The sequence below is a fragment of the Sinocyclocheilus anshuiensis genome, unplaced genomic scaffold (genome assembly GCF_001515605.1).
Source record: "Sinocyclocheilus anshuiensis isolate Anshui unplaced genomic scaffold, SAMN03320099.WGS_v1.1 scaffold186, whole genome shotgun sequence".
In the NCBI taxonomy this organism is placed as follows: Eukaryota; Metazoa; Chordata; class Actinopteri; order Cypriniformes; family Cyprinidae; genus Sinocyclocheilus; species Sinocyclocheilus anshuiensis.
Genome location: NW_015542355.1, coordinates 1,024,546 through 1,039,796, shown reverse-complemented (window position 1 = coordinate 1,039,796; position 15,251 = coordinate 1,024,546). Strand labels below are relative to the sequence as shown.

General features: G+C 34.8%; 1 protein-coding gene across 2 annotated transcripts in view; it reads right to left on the bottom strand.

Moving 5' to 3' along the window:
* Positions 1 to 251: 251 nt before the first annotated feature.
* The window catches only part of LOC107691641 (roundabout homolog 1-like), a 25,182-nt gene continuing 10,182 nt past the window's right edge, over positions 252 to 15,251 (bottom strand). For both annotated transcript variants that reach the window (XM_016490367.1, XM_016490368.1), the window contains exons 3-19: positions 11,969 to 12,126; positions 11,622 to 11,742; positions 11,402 to 11,540; positions 10,977 to 11,104; positions 10,748 to 10,863; positions 10,407 to 10,638; positions 9,512 to 9,633; positions 8,813 to 8,984; positions 8,540 to 8,725; positions 8,424 to 8,463; positions 6,792 to 6,907; positions 6,230 to 6,550; positions 6,047 to 6,154; positions 5,821 to 5,959; positions 2,704 to 2,958; positions 2,297 to 2,628; positions 252 to 799 (exon numbers count right to left, since the gene is read on the bottom strand). In XM_016490367.1, coding sequence (XP_016345853.1) covers positions 579 to 799; positions 2,297 to 2,628; positions 2,704 to 2,958; positions 5,821 to 5,959; positions 6,047 to 6,154; positions 6,230 to 6,550; positions 6,792 to 6,907; positions 8,424 to 8,463; positions 8,540 to 8,725; positions 8,813 to 8,984; positions 9,512 to 9,633; positions 10,407 to 10,638; positions 10,748 to 10,863; positions 10,977 to 11,104; positions 11,402 to 11,540; positions 11,622 to 11,742; positions 11,969 to 12,126 — 2,906 coding nt within the window. In that variant the 3' untranslated portion in view covers positions 252 to 578. The remainder of the gene's footprint in view (positions 800 to 2,296; positions 2,629 to 2,703; positions 2,959 to 5,820; positions 5,960 to 6,046; positions 6,155 to 6,229; positions 6,551 to 6,791; positions 6,908 to 8,423; positions 8,464 to 8,539; positions 8,726 to 8,812; positions 8,985 to 9,511; positions 9,634 to 10,406; positions 10,639 to 10,747; positions 10,864 to 10,976; positions 11,105 to 11,401; positions 11,541 to 11,621; positions 11,743 to 11,968; positions 12,127 to 15,251) is intronic.

Here is a 15,251-nt window from a genome sequence, read left to right as displayed (position 1 = left end):
AAAAACTGACAGCTAAAACAGTGTCTACAGAACAAACTACGTTCATACAAAAAAACAACAATCAACAATAAAAATAACTTTTTGTTTTAAAAATGTATCTAAAATTGCTAACATTTAGTTAAATTACATTCCGATATAAATGCAAAATTAACTATGATTTTTCAAAGTTAAATAAAAAAATGTATTTTAATTATAAAATAATAAAAAAAAGAATCTTAAAATACAAAAACATCTTGTATAATATTTCCTGTGTATTTTAGATAACTCTGTCGTATAAAAGCGTATATGATTTTATAAAATTGTATGTGGAGTATTATTAAATAAAATTGGTTTATTTACATTTCTTTGAATGCCAATATGAACATCCTGTACAATAGTCTTTATTATGGTGTGGTACAACTCAACTGTCCATATGGAAAGTGGCATATAAACTGCACCTACTGTACCTTGCAGCAGTGTGTTCTTATATTTGACCTTGCTACATACCCAAGCCCATCAAAACTACAAGAAATGGGGGTTGCCCTGAGAAATGCAGGGAAATGTAGTCCATAAACGACACCTAGGCATGTGCAAGTCGATCATCGGTGCGAGGGGGTTTCCAGATGTCCTCTCCAGCGCTCAATGCCCGAGTGTCGGCTAGATGTGGCGGTTCTTCTGGCCTCGCTGGAGGCTTTAAACTGGGCCTCCAACTCCTCCACCCACGCAGTGCTCCAGTCCCACACGGGCAGCGGCTCCACCTCTCCAAAACACTCTCGAGGGGGGAACAGAACACTCAGGGGGGATGCAGGCGGGGAGAAATCTGCAGAAAATGCACGATCACATACACATCACAAAGGAAATCAAAGGAGATGAATGCTTACGCATGCACATAGGTACAAAATACACAAAGAAAAGCAATCTGTTAACACGTATAAAGACGTTCAAGTCAATTTTACCATTATAACACTGAATGACAACGGTGCTGAACTCATCAGTTACAATGTACTAGTCATTTAACCTGATGCAGTGAAAGGGGGAAACAATCAGCAAATGGAGAGAGGAAAGTCCCTGTAGGTTTCTCTTTTGAAAGCCGTGATTGATTTGCTGAAACTTCAGAGAGGATGGTGGGGTAGCTCAGACAATTTGCAGACAGGCTCTCAAATCCCATTATTTCTCATTGTACCAAAGTAGCGCTGCTATTTTTCACTGTCTCGTTGGGAAGAGTAATGCTGCAGTGCCTCGTGAAGCTGATCTGACAATGAAAATTCTCATCCCAAATACAGTTCACCTCTCTAGTTATGCAACAATCCCAAACGTACTTAAGTGCTTTAAATAGTCTGAATGTTATTACATTAGATAACAAAATAAAAATCAAATCATTTTCTCAGAACTAAACTCACTTTTATCAGTCATTTTTTGCTATTCTTTTTAACCTACTGGTCTCTAGGTGAAGTGTAGTTTATCACATTAACTATGAACATGTTCCATTAAAATTTGACAAGCTGAAAGTGTTCAAAATCTTCATTTTTCATTTAAAACCTAACAAACATCTTCTTTGTGAAATGTTTTGCTTGTGTTGTCTTTCTTTAGAATAGTAGTCACTTGCGTTGATGCTTTATTTAATGCAATGACATTAAATAAGTCATTTTTAAGTGTCTAGAGTGCCCAAATACTTTGGTTGCACTGTATACACTATATATCAAAATTATGAATAATTTTAAATGAACTGAAAGCAAATATTTACATAATACTTTTTGTTGGCTATGCAAATGAGGCAGAATAATTTTACAGCCCTGCATAGCTGCTGAAAAACTAGTGACTGACAATGATGAACTGAGAAAAGCTGGTGAGCAACAAAAAAAGTGAAATGTAATCACAGTTTTTGGCAATTCATGTCGTCAGATTTATACATAACTTATAAGTATCCCTAGAAGAAATTTGCAGAACACGTTTAAACATGGTAAAATATAAGATCTTAAAATATAAGAGTACTACAGTCTTATTGGTTCCTGAAAGCTTGATTAAAATTAGTCAAAATATTTACATTTATTCATTTAGAAGGCAGCTTTATTTCATTTTATTTCATTTTATAAATATGTGGAAATTAGCAGAGCTTTCTGGGGTGGTGAATCTGTGTAGATTTGCTGATAAAGCCATGGAACTCAACAGCATGAGCAGATTGTTCCACCTAGTGGACATTTATGGCAACTACATCTGTATTTGCTGTTAGCCAGCTTAGTACTTGAATCATGTGGAGACTATACCGTACATTACAACAACCTAATTCTACAGAGGTTGAAGAGAGTTTGTATCTTGCCTGATAAAGTACCGCTCATGGATTCGGCTGTCATAGCCAGGACGCGGGCAAAGTTCGCATCGTTTATGAACGAGCAGTCAGAGGAGCTGATGATACTCGTTCGAGCGCTTGTCACGTTGCTCTCTGACACCGAACCCCAGCCGTTCCACAACGAACCCTCCCATTCGCTACAGCAAGACGAGGGCATGCTCCTCAGGGTGGCTCTCCTGAGGCCGATCGGCTGAGACTCCTGCTCGTCATCCATCTCCCATTCCGCAGGCCCACAGATGTAACCGAACGTGGGCGTGGGAGAGAACGGACGGGGCATTGAAGGAGAACTTTGATGGGACGTACTGTTGGGAGACATCAAAATTAGCCCTTGGCTTGATACTTCCTTCAGATAAATACTCTTTCAGGTATTCTTTTACCTTTGCCCCTGTGGTTTGGGGCTGATCTCCATGTATTGAGTGTGGCCCTGAGTACTTAGAGTGGTGTCCTGGTAGTCACCATTGGAAAGACAGAAGGAGGCTGTGGACAGGTGGCTGTAGGTCGGGCTTGGCTGGGCTGGACTGTGGTGGGTTGGACAGCCCGTAGTGGCCGTAGCGGGACCCTGGAGCCCAGAGGCAGCACACACAGACTGCAGAGAGCCGATGTCAACTGTCAATTTGGTGGATCTGGTAGACCTGAGGGATCAGATATAGATGGGCATATCATAATCATGTTTCCTTTCTAACCAGTGACTAAATACTATCACTCATACTAGCATACTACACCAACCATTTCTGGCATTGCTACATGTCTTTTAAACTGTTACATATAATAGTATATAACTGAAGCTATAGATTTTACCTACCTTTTACCTTAACCTTTTTGATTAGCTTCTTTTTGCATGCTAACTGCTCAGCATATTAGTTTAGCATACCGTAGCAGCCTTCAACACAGGCAAATGTTCAATTTTTAGGTTTTATAGTATAATTGAACATATGTGTAAAGTATTTGCTAAGCTATTAAACAATTCTCATTCTTTTTAGTTATCTTACTTTTGCATGCTAACTGTTCAGCATAGTAGCTTAGCATAATGTTACAAATTTAACCTGTAAGTTTAAACCTTTACCCAACACAAATGTTCAATTATAAGCTTTTCTAGTATAATTGAACATATGCGTAGAGTATTTGCTAAGCTAGCAGGCTAATTGTTTATGTCTGCTGCATTTCAAATGCTTCTTCTAAGGAAAATAACTTTACTATGGAGCCCTGCAAAGGACATCCCGTGATTTATTAATTTGTTCCCTTGTTAGTAAGTCATGGCCATGTTTTACTAATACAATTTACTTCCTTCATTTTTTGTTCAATTGTGGCCATCATTTAACTAAATAAAAACATGGGATCGAATTAGTACAACATGGCCACCTAGAACAAGGGAATGAATTAATCAAACTTGGCCATTTAACTAAAACAAGGGAACTAATTAATAAAATGTGTCCACTAATGTATAAGTCGGGGAAGTTCTAATTTGTGGTAATGATATCTATTTTTCTCTGCATGTCTCTATTTTACCTATAGGAAAGTAAAAATCACAAATGAGATGTTTTTAATGTATTTATCATAGACCGAAATTTAGACCTGATTTGAGTAACCAGATTGTTTGATTTTTTCCTTGTGAAGAACAGACCCCTAGTAATCTCATGTGTCTCATTTTGAGTTCAGAAAGGATTGAAACAATTTGCAGAACCTACAATGTGCACAATCTTTTCTCATCAAATACATCAAAAAATAAAATATCTGAACTATTCTATCTGCATTAAGCTTTATAATCTTACTTTGTCGATCTCATTTCTGTCTAAGCAACATCTGAGACCAATTACCCTATATATGAAACATAACCTCATTATGTCTTTTGAGACATTTAAAGAGGAACCTCTCAACAATAAAATGTTCTTTTAGGAAGGTTTTTTTTCATATATCTGTGTTGCTGACATCAGATTTGTATGATTTGGCATTTCTTTGTCCCTTCCAACTAGCCCCTTTTTTTTCTCTTCTTTCTCCTGCAGCCTCAGTGTGCACTGCCGGAAAAAGCTTCCTGTCTGTGTCCAACAGCATTTAAAACACACTTCCTCCCACTTACAGACCTTCTAATAAATGGTGTGGGCCATTTCCTCTTAAAACTCCCTGTCCATTAGAGTTGAGCTACAAACTAAATTGGTTTCCAGTCTTTTAGTCTAAGAGCAGAGAGACAGTAGTAGACTTCTCTCTTCTCATGGTATAATGACATGGTATTGTCACAGACACCGTCATTACGGACCGGCAACCTCTCGAATGTCTGAGAAATGGACACAAATCTTGAGCTCTGTGGCAGTAGTTATTTTGCACTACTCACATCCTGCTATGACAATGGTGAAACTGAAGTTTATGACCTCTTAAGAAGCCACATTGAAAAAGACAATCTAAAGTTCTAGTTTGTTTCTGTGCACTGAGAAGGAACTGAACTCTGATAAACGGGAACCTAAAACTTCAAAGCGTTCTGCTGAATACTGTTGCCTGTAGGAAAGAAAAATCACAAATGAGATCACTTTCTTATCTTTAATTGTTTCTCCTAGATAGCTATGAGACAAAATGGATAGCAAATAGATGAATTTATAGCTTCTCAGAAGTTTCTGCTCAGAGAAAGACCCTAGTGATCTCTCATGTCTCCTTTATAGATTCAGATGTCAAATACTGTGCTCTGATTTCCCTAGACACCTGCAAAAGCCTTACATCAAACTCTTTCCAGACCAAATTATCTGAATTTTGTTTCCCACATTCTTTTTATAGCTCAAACTCTTTTAGTATGTCAATGATTGTCTCATTTGTGCTTATTTTTATTACTCTTACTTTAGGGGAAACGTGGCACAAAGTCGATACCTTTAAGCCACATAATGGCACCACTTTACAGTAAAGTTTTATTACTTTACCTGAACTGAACAGTGATTTATACAGTTTGAAATGTTAAAATGTCATTGAGGTTTGGACGACATGGGCATAGGTAAATAGATAACAGAATTTTCATTTTGGGTGAACTATCCCTTTAACTTGGATTAATAAATGCTGAAAAAATATTGTTCATTGTTACTTAAAGACATAATGCATTACCTAAAGTTAACCAATTTAACCTTAATGTTCTGCTGGGCTATAAATCAGCAATAAAATCATTGAAGATTTAAAGCAGCACTATGTAACTTTTTCTGTGTTCAAAATTTGCAAAATGTATATAATGAGCGAGTACATCATGAATTCATCTTCCAAACCGCGTTTTTGTCTTATTCCGAATCACTACAGTACACTTATAATAAGTACTTATATTTGGACTATTGTAGCCTGGTCGGGTCGTCACCGCTGCGGAGTAACACATACCTGCGTGAATCGCCATAGACATAAACTTAGAGAAGTAGCTCCGGTTGGAATGTTCTTCCGCGGGATGTGTGCAGTTCTGTTTATTAACCTCTAGAGCACCAAAAGTTACATAGTGCTGCTTTAAATTTGGCTTTGGGTATAGGTGTGATTCTCACTCGTCCTCTGAGTTGAGGCTGTGGTTGTCCTCCATAGGAAGAGGTGGAGGGCTGGGTAACATGTCCACCAGTTGCAGAGAGGCAGAGTAGTGCAGGATACGTGGAGAACTCGGCGGCTTCACAGGCTCTGATACACCACCTAAGGGAATGTAGACCAGATTAGAAGAGATTTAATAAATAGATTGTATAATAGAATTTTCAACACAAGACATGCTAATGTTCAAACCTGCAGGGTGCTGACTGAATCTTTGCTGATGTTTACTCGATGCACTGCACACTGCCAGTGCTTGTTGACTCACGGGCATTAGTGGGGCACTTTTTACAGCATGCAGCTCTGGAAGTAGACAAACACGTGTTAGTGCTGGACAAAATTAATGTGAATAACTCGCTGAATGAATGAATGTCTCACCACGCTTGTAATTTTTCTCCCACGATTCCTTCAGAACTCCCATGTTGGGCTGGGCAGGGAGGGCACGTTTCCATGGCAATGCCTGCACTTCCCTCACAACGGCAGTTTTGGCGATGGGTTCAGTGATCCGAACGGTTTCGGAGTTATGCAGCTGAGATTTGCCGTGGGACATTCTAGGACAGTGACCTGGACTATTAAACGTCTTCAGTCCGTTGCCGGTTAGATCCACATAAAAGGTGCCATAGACGCCACAATTGTCTGGTACAATCGGGACAGCTGACCGCAGAGGGTTGGGGTCCTTTTTAGCCATAATGGGCAGAGCTGTCAGTAGGGAGGTAAAAAACAGACTGATTTACATAATGTGCCAAGATGTCAACGGTAATTAGAGATGATGAGGACTCTGCAGTGTCTTGACTTCAGGGGTGACAGGCATTTTTTTAAGGTTCTTATGAGGACGTATCTGTCATCCAGAGAGATGACGAGAGGAAGAAAGGGAAGTAGGTGAGGGTTGAAACTCAAGGGAAGGTTATGACTATGTATATTAACTAAAGTTGTGACTTACTGGTCCTCCGGAAGCCAGAGTTCTCTTGACTCGGGGTCCAAAGGCCCTGCTTGGGCTCACTGCTGGAATCTGGCCTCCAGCCTCCAGAGATCCATGGAGAGTCTGGTGCCGCCATTCTAGAAAGGAAATAATAAGGATGGTGACTCAGTTACTTATGGAAGCCTATTTCATAAGTATAGTATTACATAAGAAAAAAAGTCATGCTTTGGTAAATTATGATTATGAGATAAACAGTAAAAATTATGATTTAAGTTGAAATGATTAGATTAAAAGTAAATTGGCAAATGAGATATTAAGTCATAATTATGAGATAAAAACAATAAATAATTATTATTAAAAATTAAATATAAGAAGACTTTATCTCATAATTGACTTATCAGTAAGCCTCGCCCCCCTTAGTTACTGTTGTGAACTCGGACAAACAAACAGAGTTGCTAGCTGTCTTACAATGACAGCTGTCAGTGTGAAAACCTTGTCCCAATGTTTTTGATACATTTTGGACACAGAAGGACCACCATTCAAGTGGGACTTAAATTTGCCATAGAGGGATATATAAAAGATTTTAAAAATAAATATGGTGGTAACAAGATTACCGTAATTTGGAAGCGAGGGTTTACAGATCACAATGCATGCAGGAGAAGCCTTATGTTACGGTCGTCACAATCGCAGATGACAACATCCAGGATTCATGTACCGCAGGGTAAGATTAAATTAATTTACATTTAACCAGTTTAATATGGAAAGGCATTGAAATGTAGACCTTCGTTTATGTTTCTTTGACCTACACTGTACATGACGTGAGAACAGTTAGCTATTTAAGTTTGTACGTTAGCATGGACTCACCAACTTTAACGTTAGCTAGTTTTAGCCAGAGATACCTTGCTGAAGCACAAGATGACATTAACGTTCTGCTTGAGCAGATGAAAGTTGTAACTTAATGAGAGTATGACAACCAGAAAATGAAGTTTTCGTCTTCCTTGGGATTGGGGTTGAATGCTTAGGGATATTTTGCTCCGTTTTTTTTGCCCATCCTCTCAGGATACCTGGAATCAGTGTTACAATACCCCAGGCACATCGTTTTTTCCATTTTTGTAGCATAAACACCATCAAACCGATGAAAGATTTGGATCTTCCAATGTTTCTCTATGGCACTGAAATCTAAAGATGTCCGAGTTCCGGTCCCCGTGCAACTAATACTCAACTGCCATTGGCTCATCTTCATTCGAGGGGGGGGGGCTTACCAATAGGTCAATTGCAACTTAGTAAGTTGCAATTGACTCATAGTCTCATAAGTTAGATTTATTAAAGCATGGCTTTTTTTCTCATGTGGAATACAGAGATGAGCTTCTACAGAAATTAGTTTCCAAAGTTACTAGCTGAGCTGGTGCATATAAAATGCAACATTTAGTGTACTTTTTGGAAATGTGTAATGGCAATGCCAATGTGTTTCATACATATTATACTAGTAGTTTACTGTAGTACAATATAGTAGTTTGGTATTCTTTAATGTACCATTGTATATGAACATGGTTATCATGCAGTACTGTGGTATATTTCAAAGTTCAATAGTATTATCATCATTCAACTATGCTTCCATTACTGTATTTTTAAATCAAACATCTAATTTTTTACCTGTGTTTGATGAGATCTTCACTTTCCAGTCTATATAAGCCTATAAATGAAAGTGAAAATTATTATTATGTGTGTATAGAAAAAAGGAAGTAAATCAAGACTTTATTATAGATTACCAGAGCGTTTGCCTCCCAGGTTGGTGGGTCTGACATGTCTCCTGTACAAAAACACGGTAGTAATCATCAAAACACACCACAGGAGGGTGCCAACACTCCCAATGAATACCGGCTCTTTAATCACAGCAAGGAAATGAGACATACTGAGTATGCCAGTCTGATAAGGTGTCGCCTCCTGCCTCGACTCTGGGAAAGAAAGAGCAACAGGTAACATATTGAATAGATTACACTTTTAAAATGATCGTTTCATACCTTAGTGTTTTCTTCACTTACCTATGAGCAGTTTGTATGGATCGCTCTGGACCCCCACTCCCGCCCCGTTAATGGCAGCCACTGTTACCCAGAACAGCTTGCCGGGCTGCAATGTGCTGATCTCAATACTGTGTGTTCCACTGTCCACTGTCCAGTTAAAAAACTTCTGTTCCTCAGACTCCACACACCACACCTGTCAGAAAGAACAGCATAGTAAAATCAAGCAGGCTGCTACATATACTATATATTTTTATGTGATTTTAGGTCAATATGATATCACAATAATAGACTGACGTGGTAACTGAAAATGTAATGGTGCAGCAGTCTCTGCTAATGCTTATATAGATAGCAACAAAGAAATTAGTGGAAAATGTGTATCAGTTTTGTGGTCAGAATCTGTGAATTGTGGACTAATAAAAACATAGTGACTCTAATTACTCTGTAGTTTTGTAGCAGCCAGCATATCTGAAACGGCTGATTTTGGCAGGGTCATGTCATTTTAATGTGATCAGACAGTCTAGAAGTGTCTGAGGCTGAAAATAGGAATTATTTAACTGCTTCCAGGCTTCTTTTGATTAAACATGAATGTTAATTATATAAATTTTTTGGAACTAGAAAAAAATCTATTGTCTCATGACTTTCTCCATATCTACTGGAGAGAAGGCCTCTCAGTGCATTATTAGCATTGTTTCACAATGAGTGTCTTTATGCTAGTAATACCTGATATCCCTGAATGATTCCATTGTGAGCGTCATGAGGTGGAGGCTCCCAGCTGAGGTGCACCGTGTCGTTACGGTCAGTGGGCATTGTTATGGACACATCCTGAGGTGGTGCACTGGGAACTGTGAACAAGGCACATGGTTACAGTTGGCACATGGTGACAGCTTGGTTTTAGTCCAAAGGTTTGGGGTTAGTACAATTTTTTTAGGTTTCAGAAAGAAGTCTCTTACGCTCACCAGGGCTGCATTTATTTGATCGATAATACAATAACATTAATATTGTGAAATATTATTACAATTTCAAATAACCATTTCTATTTTAATATATTTTTTTTAATTAAATTTATTTATGTGACGGCAAAGCTAAATTTTCGGCATCAAAACTCTAGTCTTCAGTGTCACATGAACTTACTGACCTTTTTAATGATAGTGCATAAGTACAAAAGAGTAAGATCAGAAGTAAACAACATATATGAAGTAACCACAATATCATGTTTTTTTAATATGTCCTATAATAATACCATAGCATTATCTGAAGCAGTGTTATTTTATCTTTTTTTTTTTTTTAAATATGCCTATAGGTTTTGTTCATTTTTTATTTATTAGTTTTAGTTTATTTTGTTTTAGTTATTTTAGCACAAGTTAAACTAAATGCTAGTTGCTAGTTCCATTGGCAACTAGCAAAACAAACAAACAATATATATATATATATATATATATTATTTAAAGTTTATTTTAGTTAACAATAATAACCCTCAACTGAAGTACTTTGGAGTACCATGCAAATACCATGGTATGTGAATATGGTAATTATTAATAAAGCAGCATGGTATTACCATCTTTGACCATGGTACCACCACAGTACTTTTATTGTAAAGGATGCTCTATATTCTCACCTATCTCTGGCACTCGTAAGTGTCTGGTGTTGCTTTCCCTGCCATACAGGCTGCTGCCGTAGGGTCGGACTTTGAACTCGTACTTGTAGCCTCTCTTCAGAGGTCCCACATGTGTGTGAAGGCCAGGCTGAGGAACCCTTTGAGCTGTCCAGTCTGAGATGGCTGGCAGGAGAGAGCGATACAGCACCTCAAAGCCTTCAAGATAATGAGGCTGTGACATAGACGACTGCAACTACAAACAGAAAGACAACAGAAGAGAGAACACGGATGATGTGATGCCATCTTAAAATGTTACTTAAGAAAATACAATTATTTAAAATGTGGTGCATGAACTGTATTACCCTCCACATAACTTGAGACATGTTGGAGGCGGTACTCATAACTGTGACGTTCTCCAGGCTCACACGTAAGGCAGACAGCTCCTTGTGTAAGTCTCTCAGTCTGGTGCTTCCTGCATCTGTAACATATATTAGCCAGACATCACTTATCTTAACAAGGTGAGTGGAATACAAATGGCATGCTGGAAAGTTGTTTAAGTGCTGTTAATTGACTGATTAGATGCATTCTTACCCTCTACAAGAAGCTGCGCACTGGCCACAGACACCCCAAGCTTATTTTCCGCAGTGCAGGTGTACCTGCCCGTGTCCTGCGCCGTCACATAGTGGATTTGCAGACTGTGGTCAGGGTTGATTAAATATCTGGCAAATGCAATTTTGATATAAGATTAAGATTGTAAATTGTAAGAAATTTCCCAATCCTTATGCATCTTGGGCTTTTACTTGGGGGTGGGGGATTGGCTGCACACCCCTGGAAGTTCCTTTTAGGTACTGCAGGGGGTCTATTTTACTATATACTGATTCTATATTATTAAAGTATGATAACATAAATGAAGGATAGTTAATTTAGAAACTAAACCAACACTAAGCCAAAACCTGCAGGTGCACATTGAGCATCACTCTGATGGTTTTTATTAAGGGTCTGTGCATGCATCTGACCTGCCATTGGGTAGAGGTCCTTTTTCTCGGCTCCACTCTACAGAAGGCATTGGGTCTCCATCGGCCTCACAGAAAAACTGTGCAGATGCTCCAAGCTGCACTGAAACATCCTCTGGTTTACGCAATAACACTGGCTTAGCTGAGGAAGAAGGTCAGATGTATGAGTCTCCATGCTTTAATAAGTTATTCATAATCTTTTAGAGCAAAGATAGAGTCTCACCTAATATAGACAGCCGAGCCGCACGACTCTCTCTCACTCCAACTGTGTTTGAGGCTATACAGCTGTAAACTCCAGAGTCATTCTTCTGGGCTGGAGCAATGATCAATTTACCATTCAGCTCCTATACATGTAGATGCGCAGAAATATACTGTCATCCAGGCACACAAAACACTGTTCAGGGTCCTAAGTCACCAGTTTATCTAGGCTATCTCTCTATTCACTCTGTGTGTTATACTGCCCTCTACAGACATACACAGGGAAGAGTTCTCAAGAAAAAGACCTTAACTGACAAATCAAACCCATTAAATAAGAAAACAGTGTCAAATTAGAGTATATTTTACACTCACAGTGTAATTTTCATTGCTGCTGTTGATTAGGATCCCGTCTTTCCTCCAGGTTATGTTGGGCTCAGGATGTCCAACGGGTGGGCTGCAGTTCATCACAGCCACCTCACCAACCGCCACTTCCACGTCACTGGGCTGCACACGGAACTCTTCTCGCAGAGCTGAAAATCACACATGCGGGTAGAATGAGTGAATAAAAAATAAAAAAACTATATATAAATATATATATATATATATATATATATATATATATATATATATATATATATATATATATATATATATATATATATATATATATATATATATATATATATATATATATATATATATATATATATATATATATATATATATATATATATATATATATATATATATATATATATATATATATATATATATATATATATATATATATATATATATATATATATATATATATATATATATATATATATATATATATATATATATATATATATATATATATATATATATATATATATATATATATATATATATATATATATATATATATATATATATATATATATATATATATATATATATATATATATATATATATATATATATATATATATATATATATATATATATATATATATATATATATATATATATATATATATATATATATATATATATATATATATATATATATATATATATATATATATATATATATATATATATATATATATATATATATATATATATATATATATATATATATATATATATATATATATATATATATATATATATATATATATATATATATATATATATATATATATATATATATATATATATATATATATATATATATATATATATATATATATATATATATATATATATATATATATATATATATATATATATATATATATATATATATATATATATATATATATATATATATATATATATATATATATATATATATATATATATATATATATATATATATATATATATATATATATATATATATATATATATATATATATATATATATATATATATATATATATATATATATATATATATATATATATATATATATATATATATATATATATATATATATATATATATATATATATATATATATATATATATATATATATATATATATATATATATATATATATATATATATATATATATATATATATATATATATATATATATATATATATATATATATATATATATATATATATATATATATATATATATATATATATATATATATATATATATATATATATATATATATATATATATATATATATATATATATATATATATATATATATATATATATATATATATATATATATATATATATATATATATATATATATATATATATATATATATATATATATATATATATATATATATATATATATATATATATATATATATATATATATATATATATATATATATATATATATATATATATATATATATATATATATATATATATATATATATATATATATATATATATATATATATATATATATATATATATATATATATATATATATATATATATATATATATATATATATATATATATATATATATATATATATATGTATTCTGTATTCTATACTCTCTCTCTCTTCATATACAGTGTTAAAAACTTAACAGACACTACTGTTAAGGTTTGTGGTCAGTAAGATTTTTTTTTTTTTTAAAGAACTTTTATTCAGCGATGGTCCAGTAAATTGATCAACAGTGACAGAAAAGACATTTATGTTACAAAATATTTCTATTTATAATTAAAAGCTATATCACAGTTTACACAAAATTATTAGGCAGCACAACTGTTTCAACATTGATAATAATAATAAATGCTTCTTGAGCACCAAATCAGCATATAAGAATGATTTCTGAAGGATCATGTGACACTGAAGACTGGAGTAATAATTCAGCTTTACCATCACAGGAATAAAATACATTTTAAAGTATATTAAAAAAGAAAACCTTTATTTTGAATTGTAATACTATTTCACAATTGTACTGTTTTACTGTATTTTTATCAAATTGCTGCCTTAGTGAGCATAAGAGTCTTCAATAACTTAAATGCTAATGGTCAGTCGATGATCAAAAATTTAGCATAAATGCTAACAATCAGTTGCTACATTTCAGAGAACGAATGTCTAATCTTTTTCTCATCAACACCCTTTTGCTTTAGTAATTGAAGCCTATTGTCAACTCTCTTCACGTAGCTTGTTGCTGTCTCAAATGATCTAGCAGTGAATCGATGTAAACAAAACGCAAATTCATTGTGTGCAACAATTGATTTAATGTCTCAAATCTGATCCTGCTCCAGTCCAGTGGAATGCAGAGTAAACGAGCCAGCTGCGGAATCTGTTTGGGCTACAAACACAGCATGCTGTCAGAGCTCAATTAGTGCTCTGTTTGTTTGGGGCAGAAAGGCAAACTTTGACATCTGATCTCCAGTAATCTCATGAACCATCTCAATAAGCTTCTTCACCCTCTTGTTCCTTCAGTAGGTCTTGATGGATTACTCATTGTTATCAAGGTCTGTCGATCTCAAACAGGTGAGTTTATGTGGGAACTGACCATCAAGATTGTTTTGGACCCTATTGACTTTCACTGTATGGACAATGTTCTTCAAAATATGTTGTTTTATGATCCACAGAAGAATGCAAGTCATCCAGGTTCTGAACAACATTAGAGCGAATAATGAGAATTTTCCTTTTCAGGTGAACAATCTCTTTAAAGGGGTCATATGATGTTGCTAAAAAGAACATTATTTTGTGTATTTGGTGTAATGAAATGTGCTTATGCGGTTTAAGGTTAAAAAAACACATTATTTTCCACATACTGTACATTATTGTTTCTCCTCTATGGCCCGCCTTTCTGAAACGCATCGATTTTTTCAAAGCTCATCGGTCTGAAAAACGAGGTGTGCTCTGATTGGCCAGCTATCCAGTGCGTTGTGATTGGCCGAATACCTCAAGCGTGTGACGGAAATGTTACGCCCCTTACCATATTGTGATGCCGAGTCCCCGAGCGACGAGACAGAAACATTAAAACCCATTATAAACGAGGCATTTGTTGCATCCAGTGGGGACATAATTACGGATTATAATGACTTATAATGACTGTCTTTTTACGCGTTGCGTTGCATCGAGCCGCATAAACATAAAACCATGTCTGCATTTGTGATCGGAGAAATGACAAACTACAAGTGCTACTCTACACTGCCAAA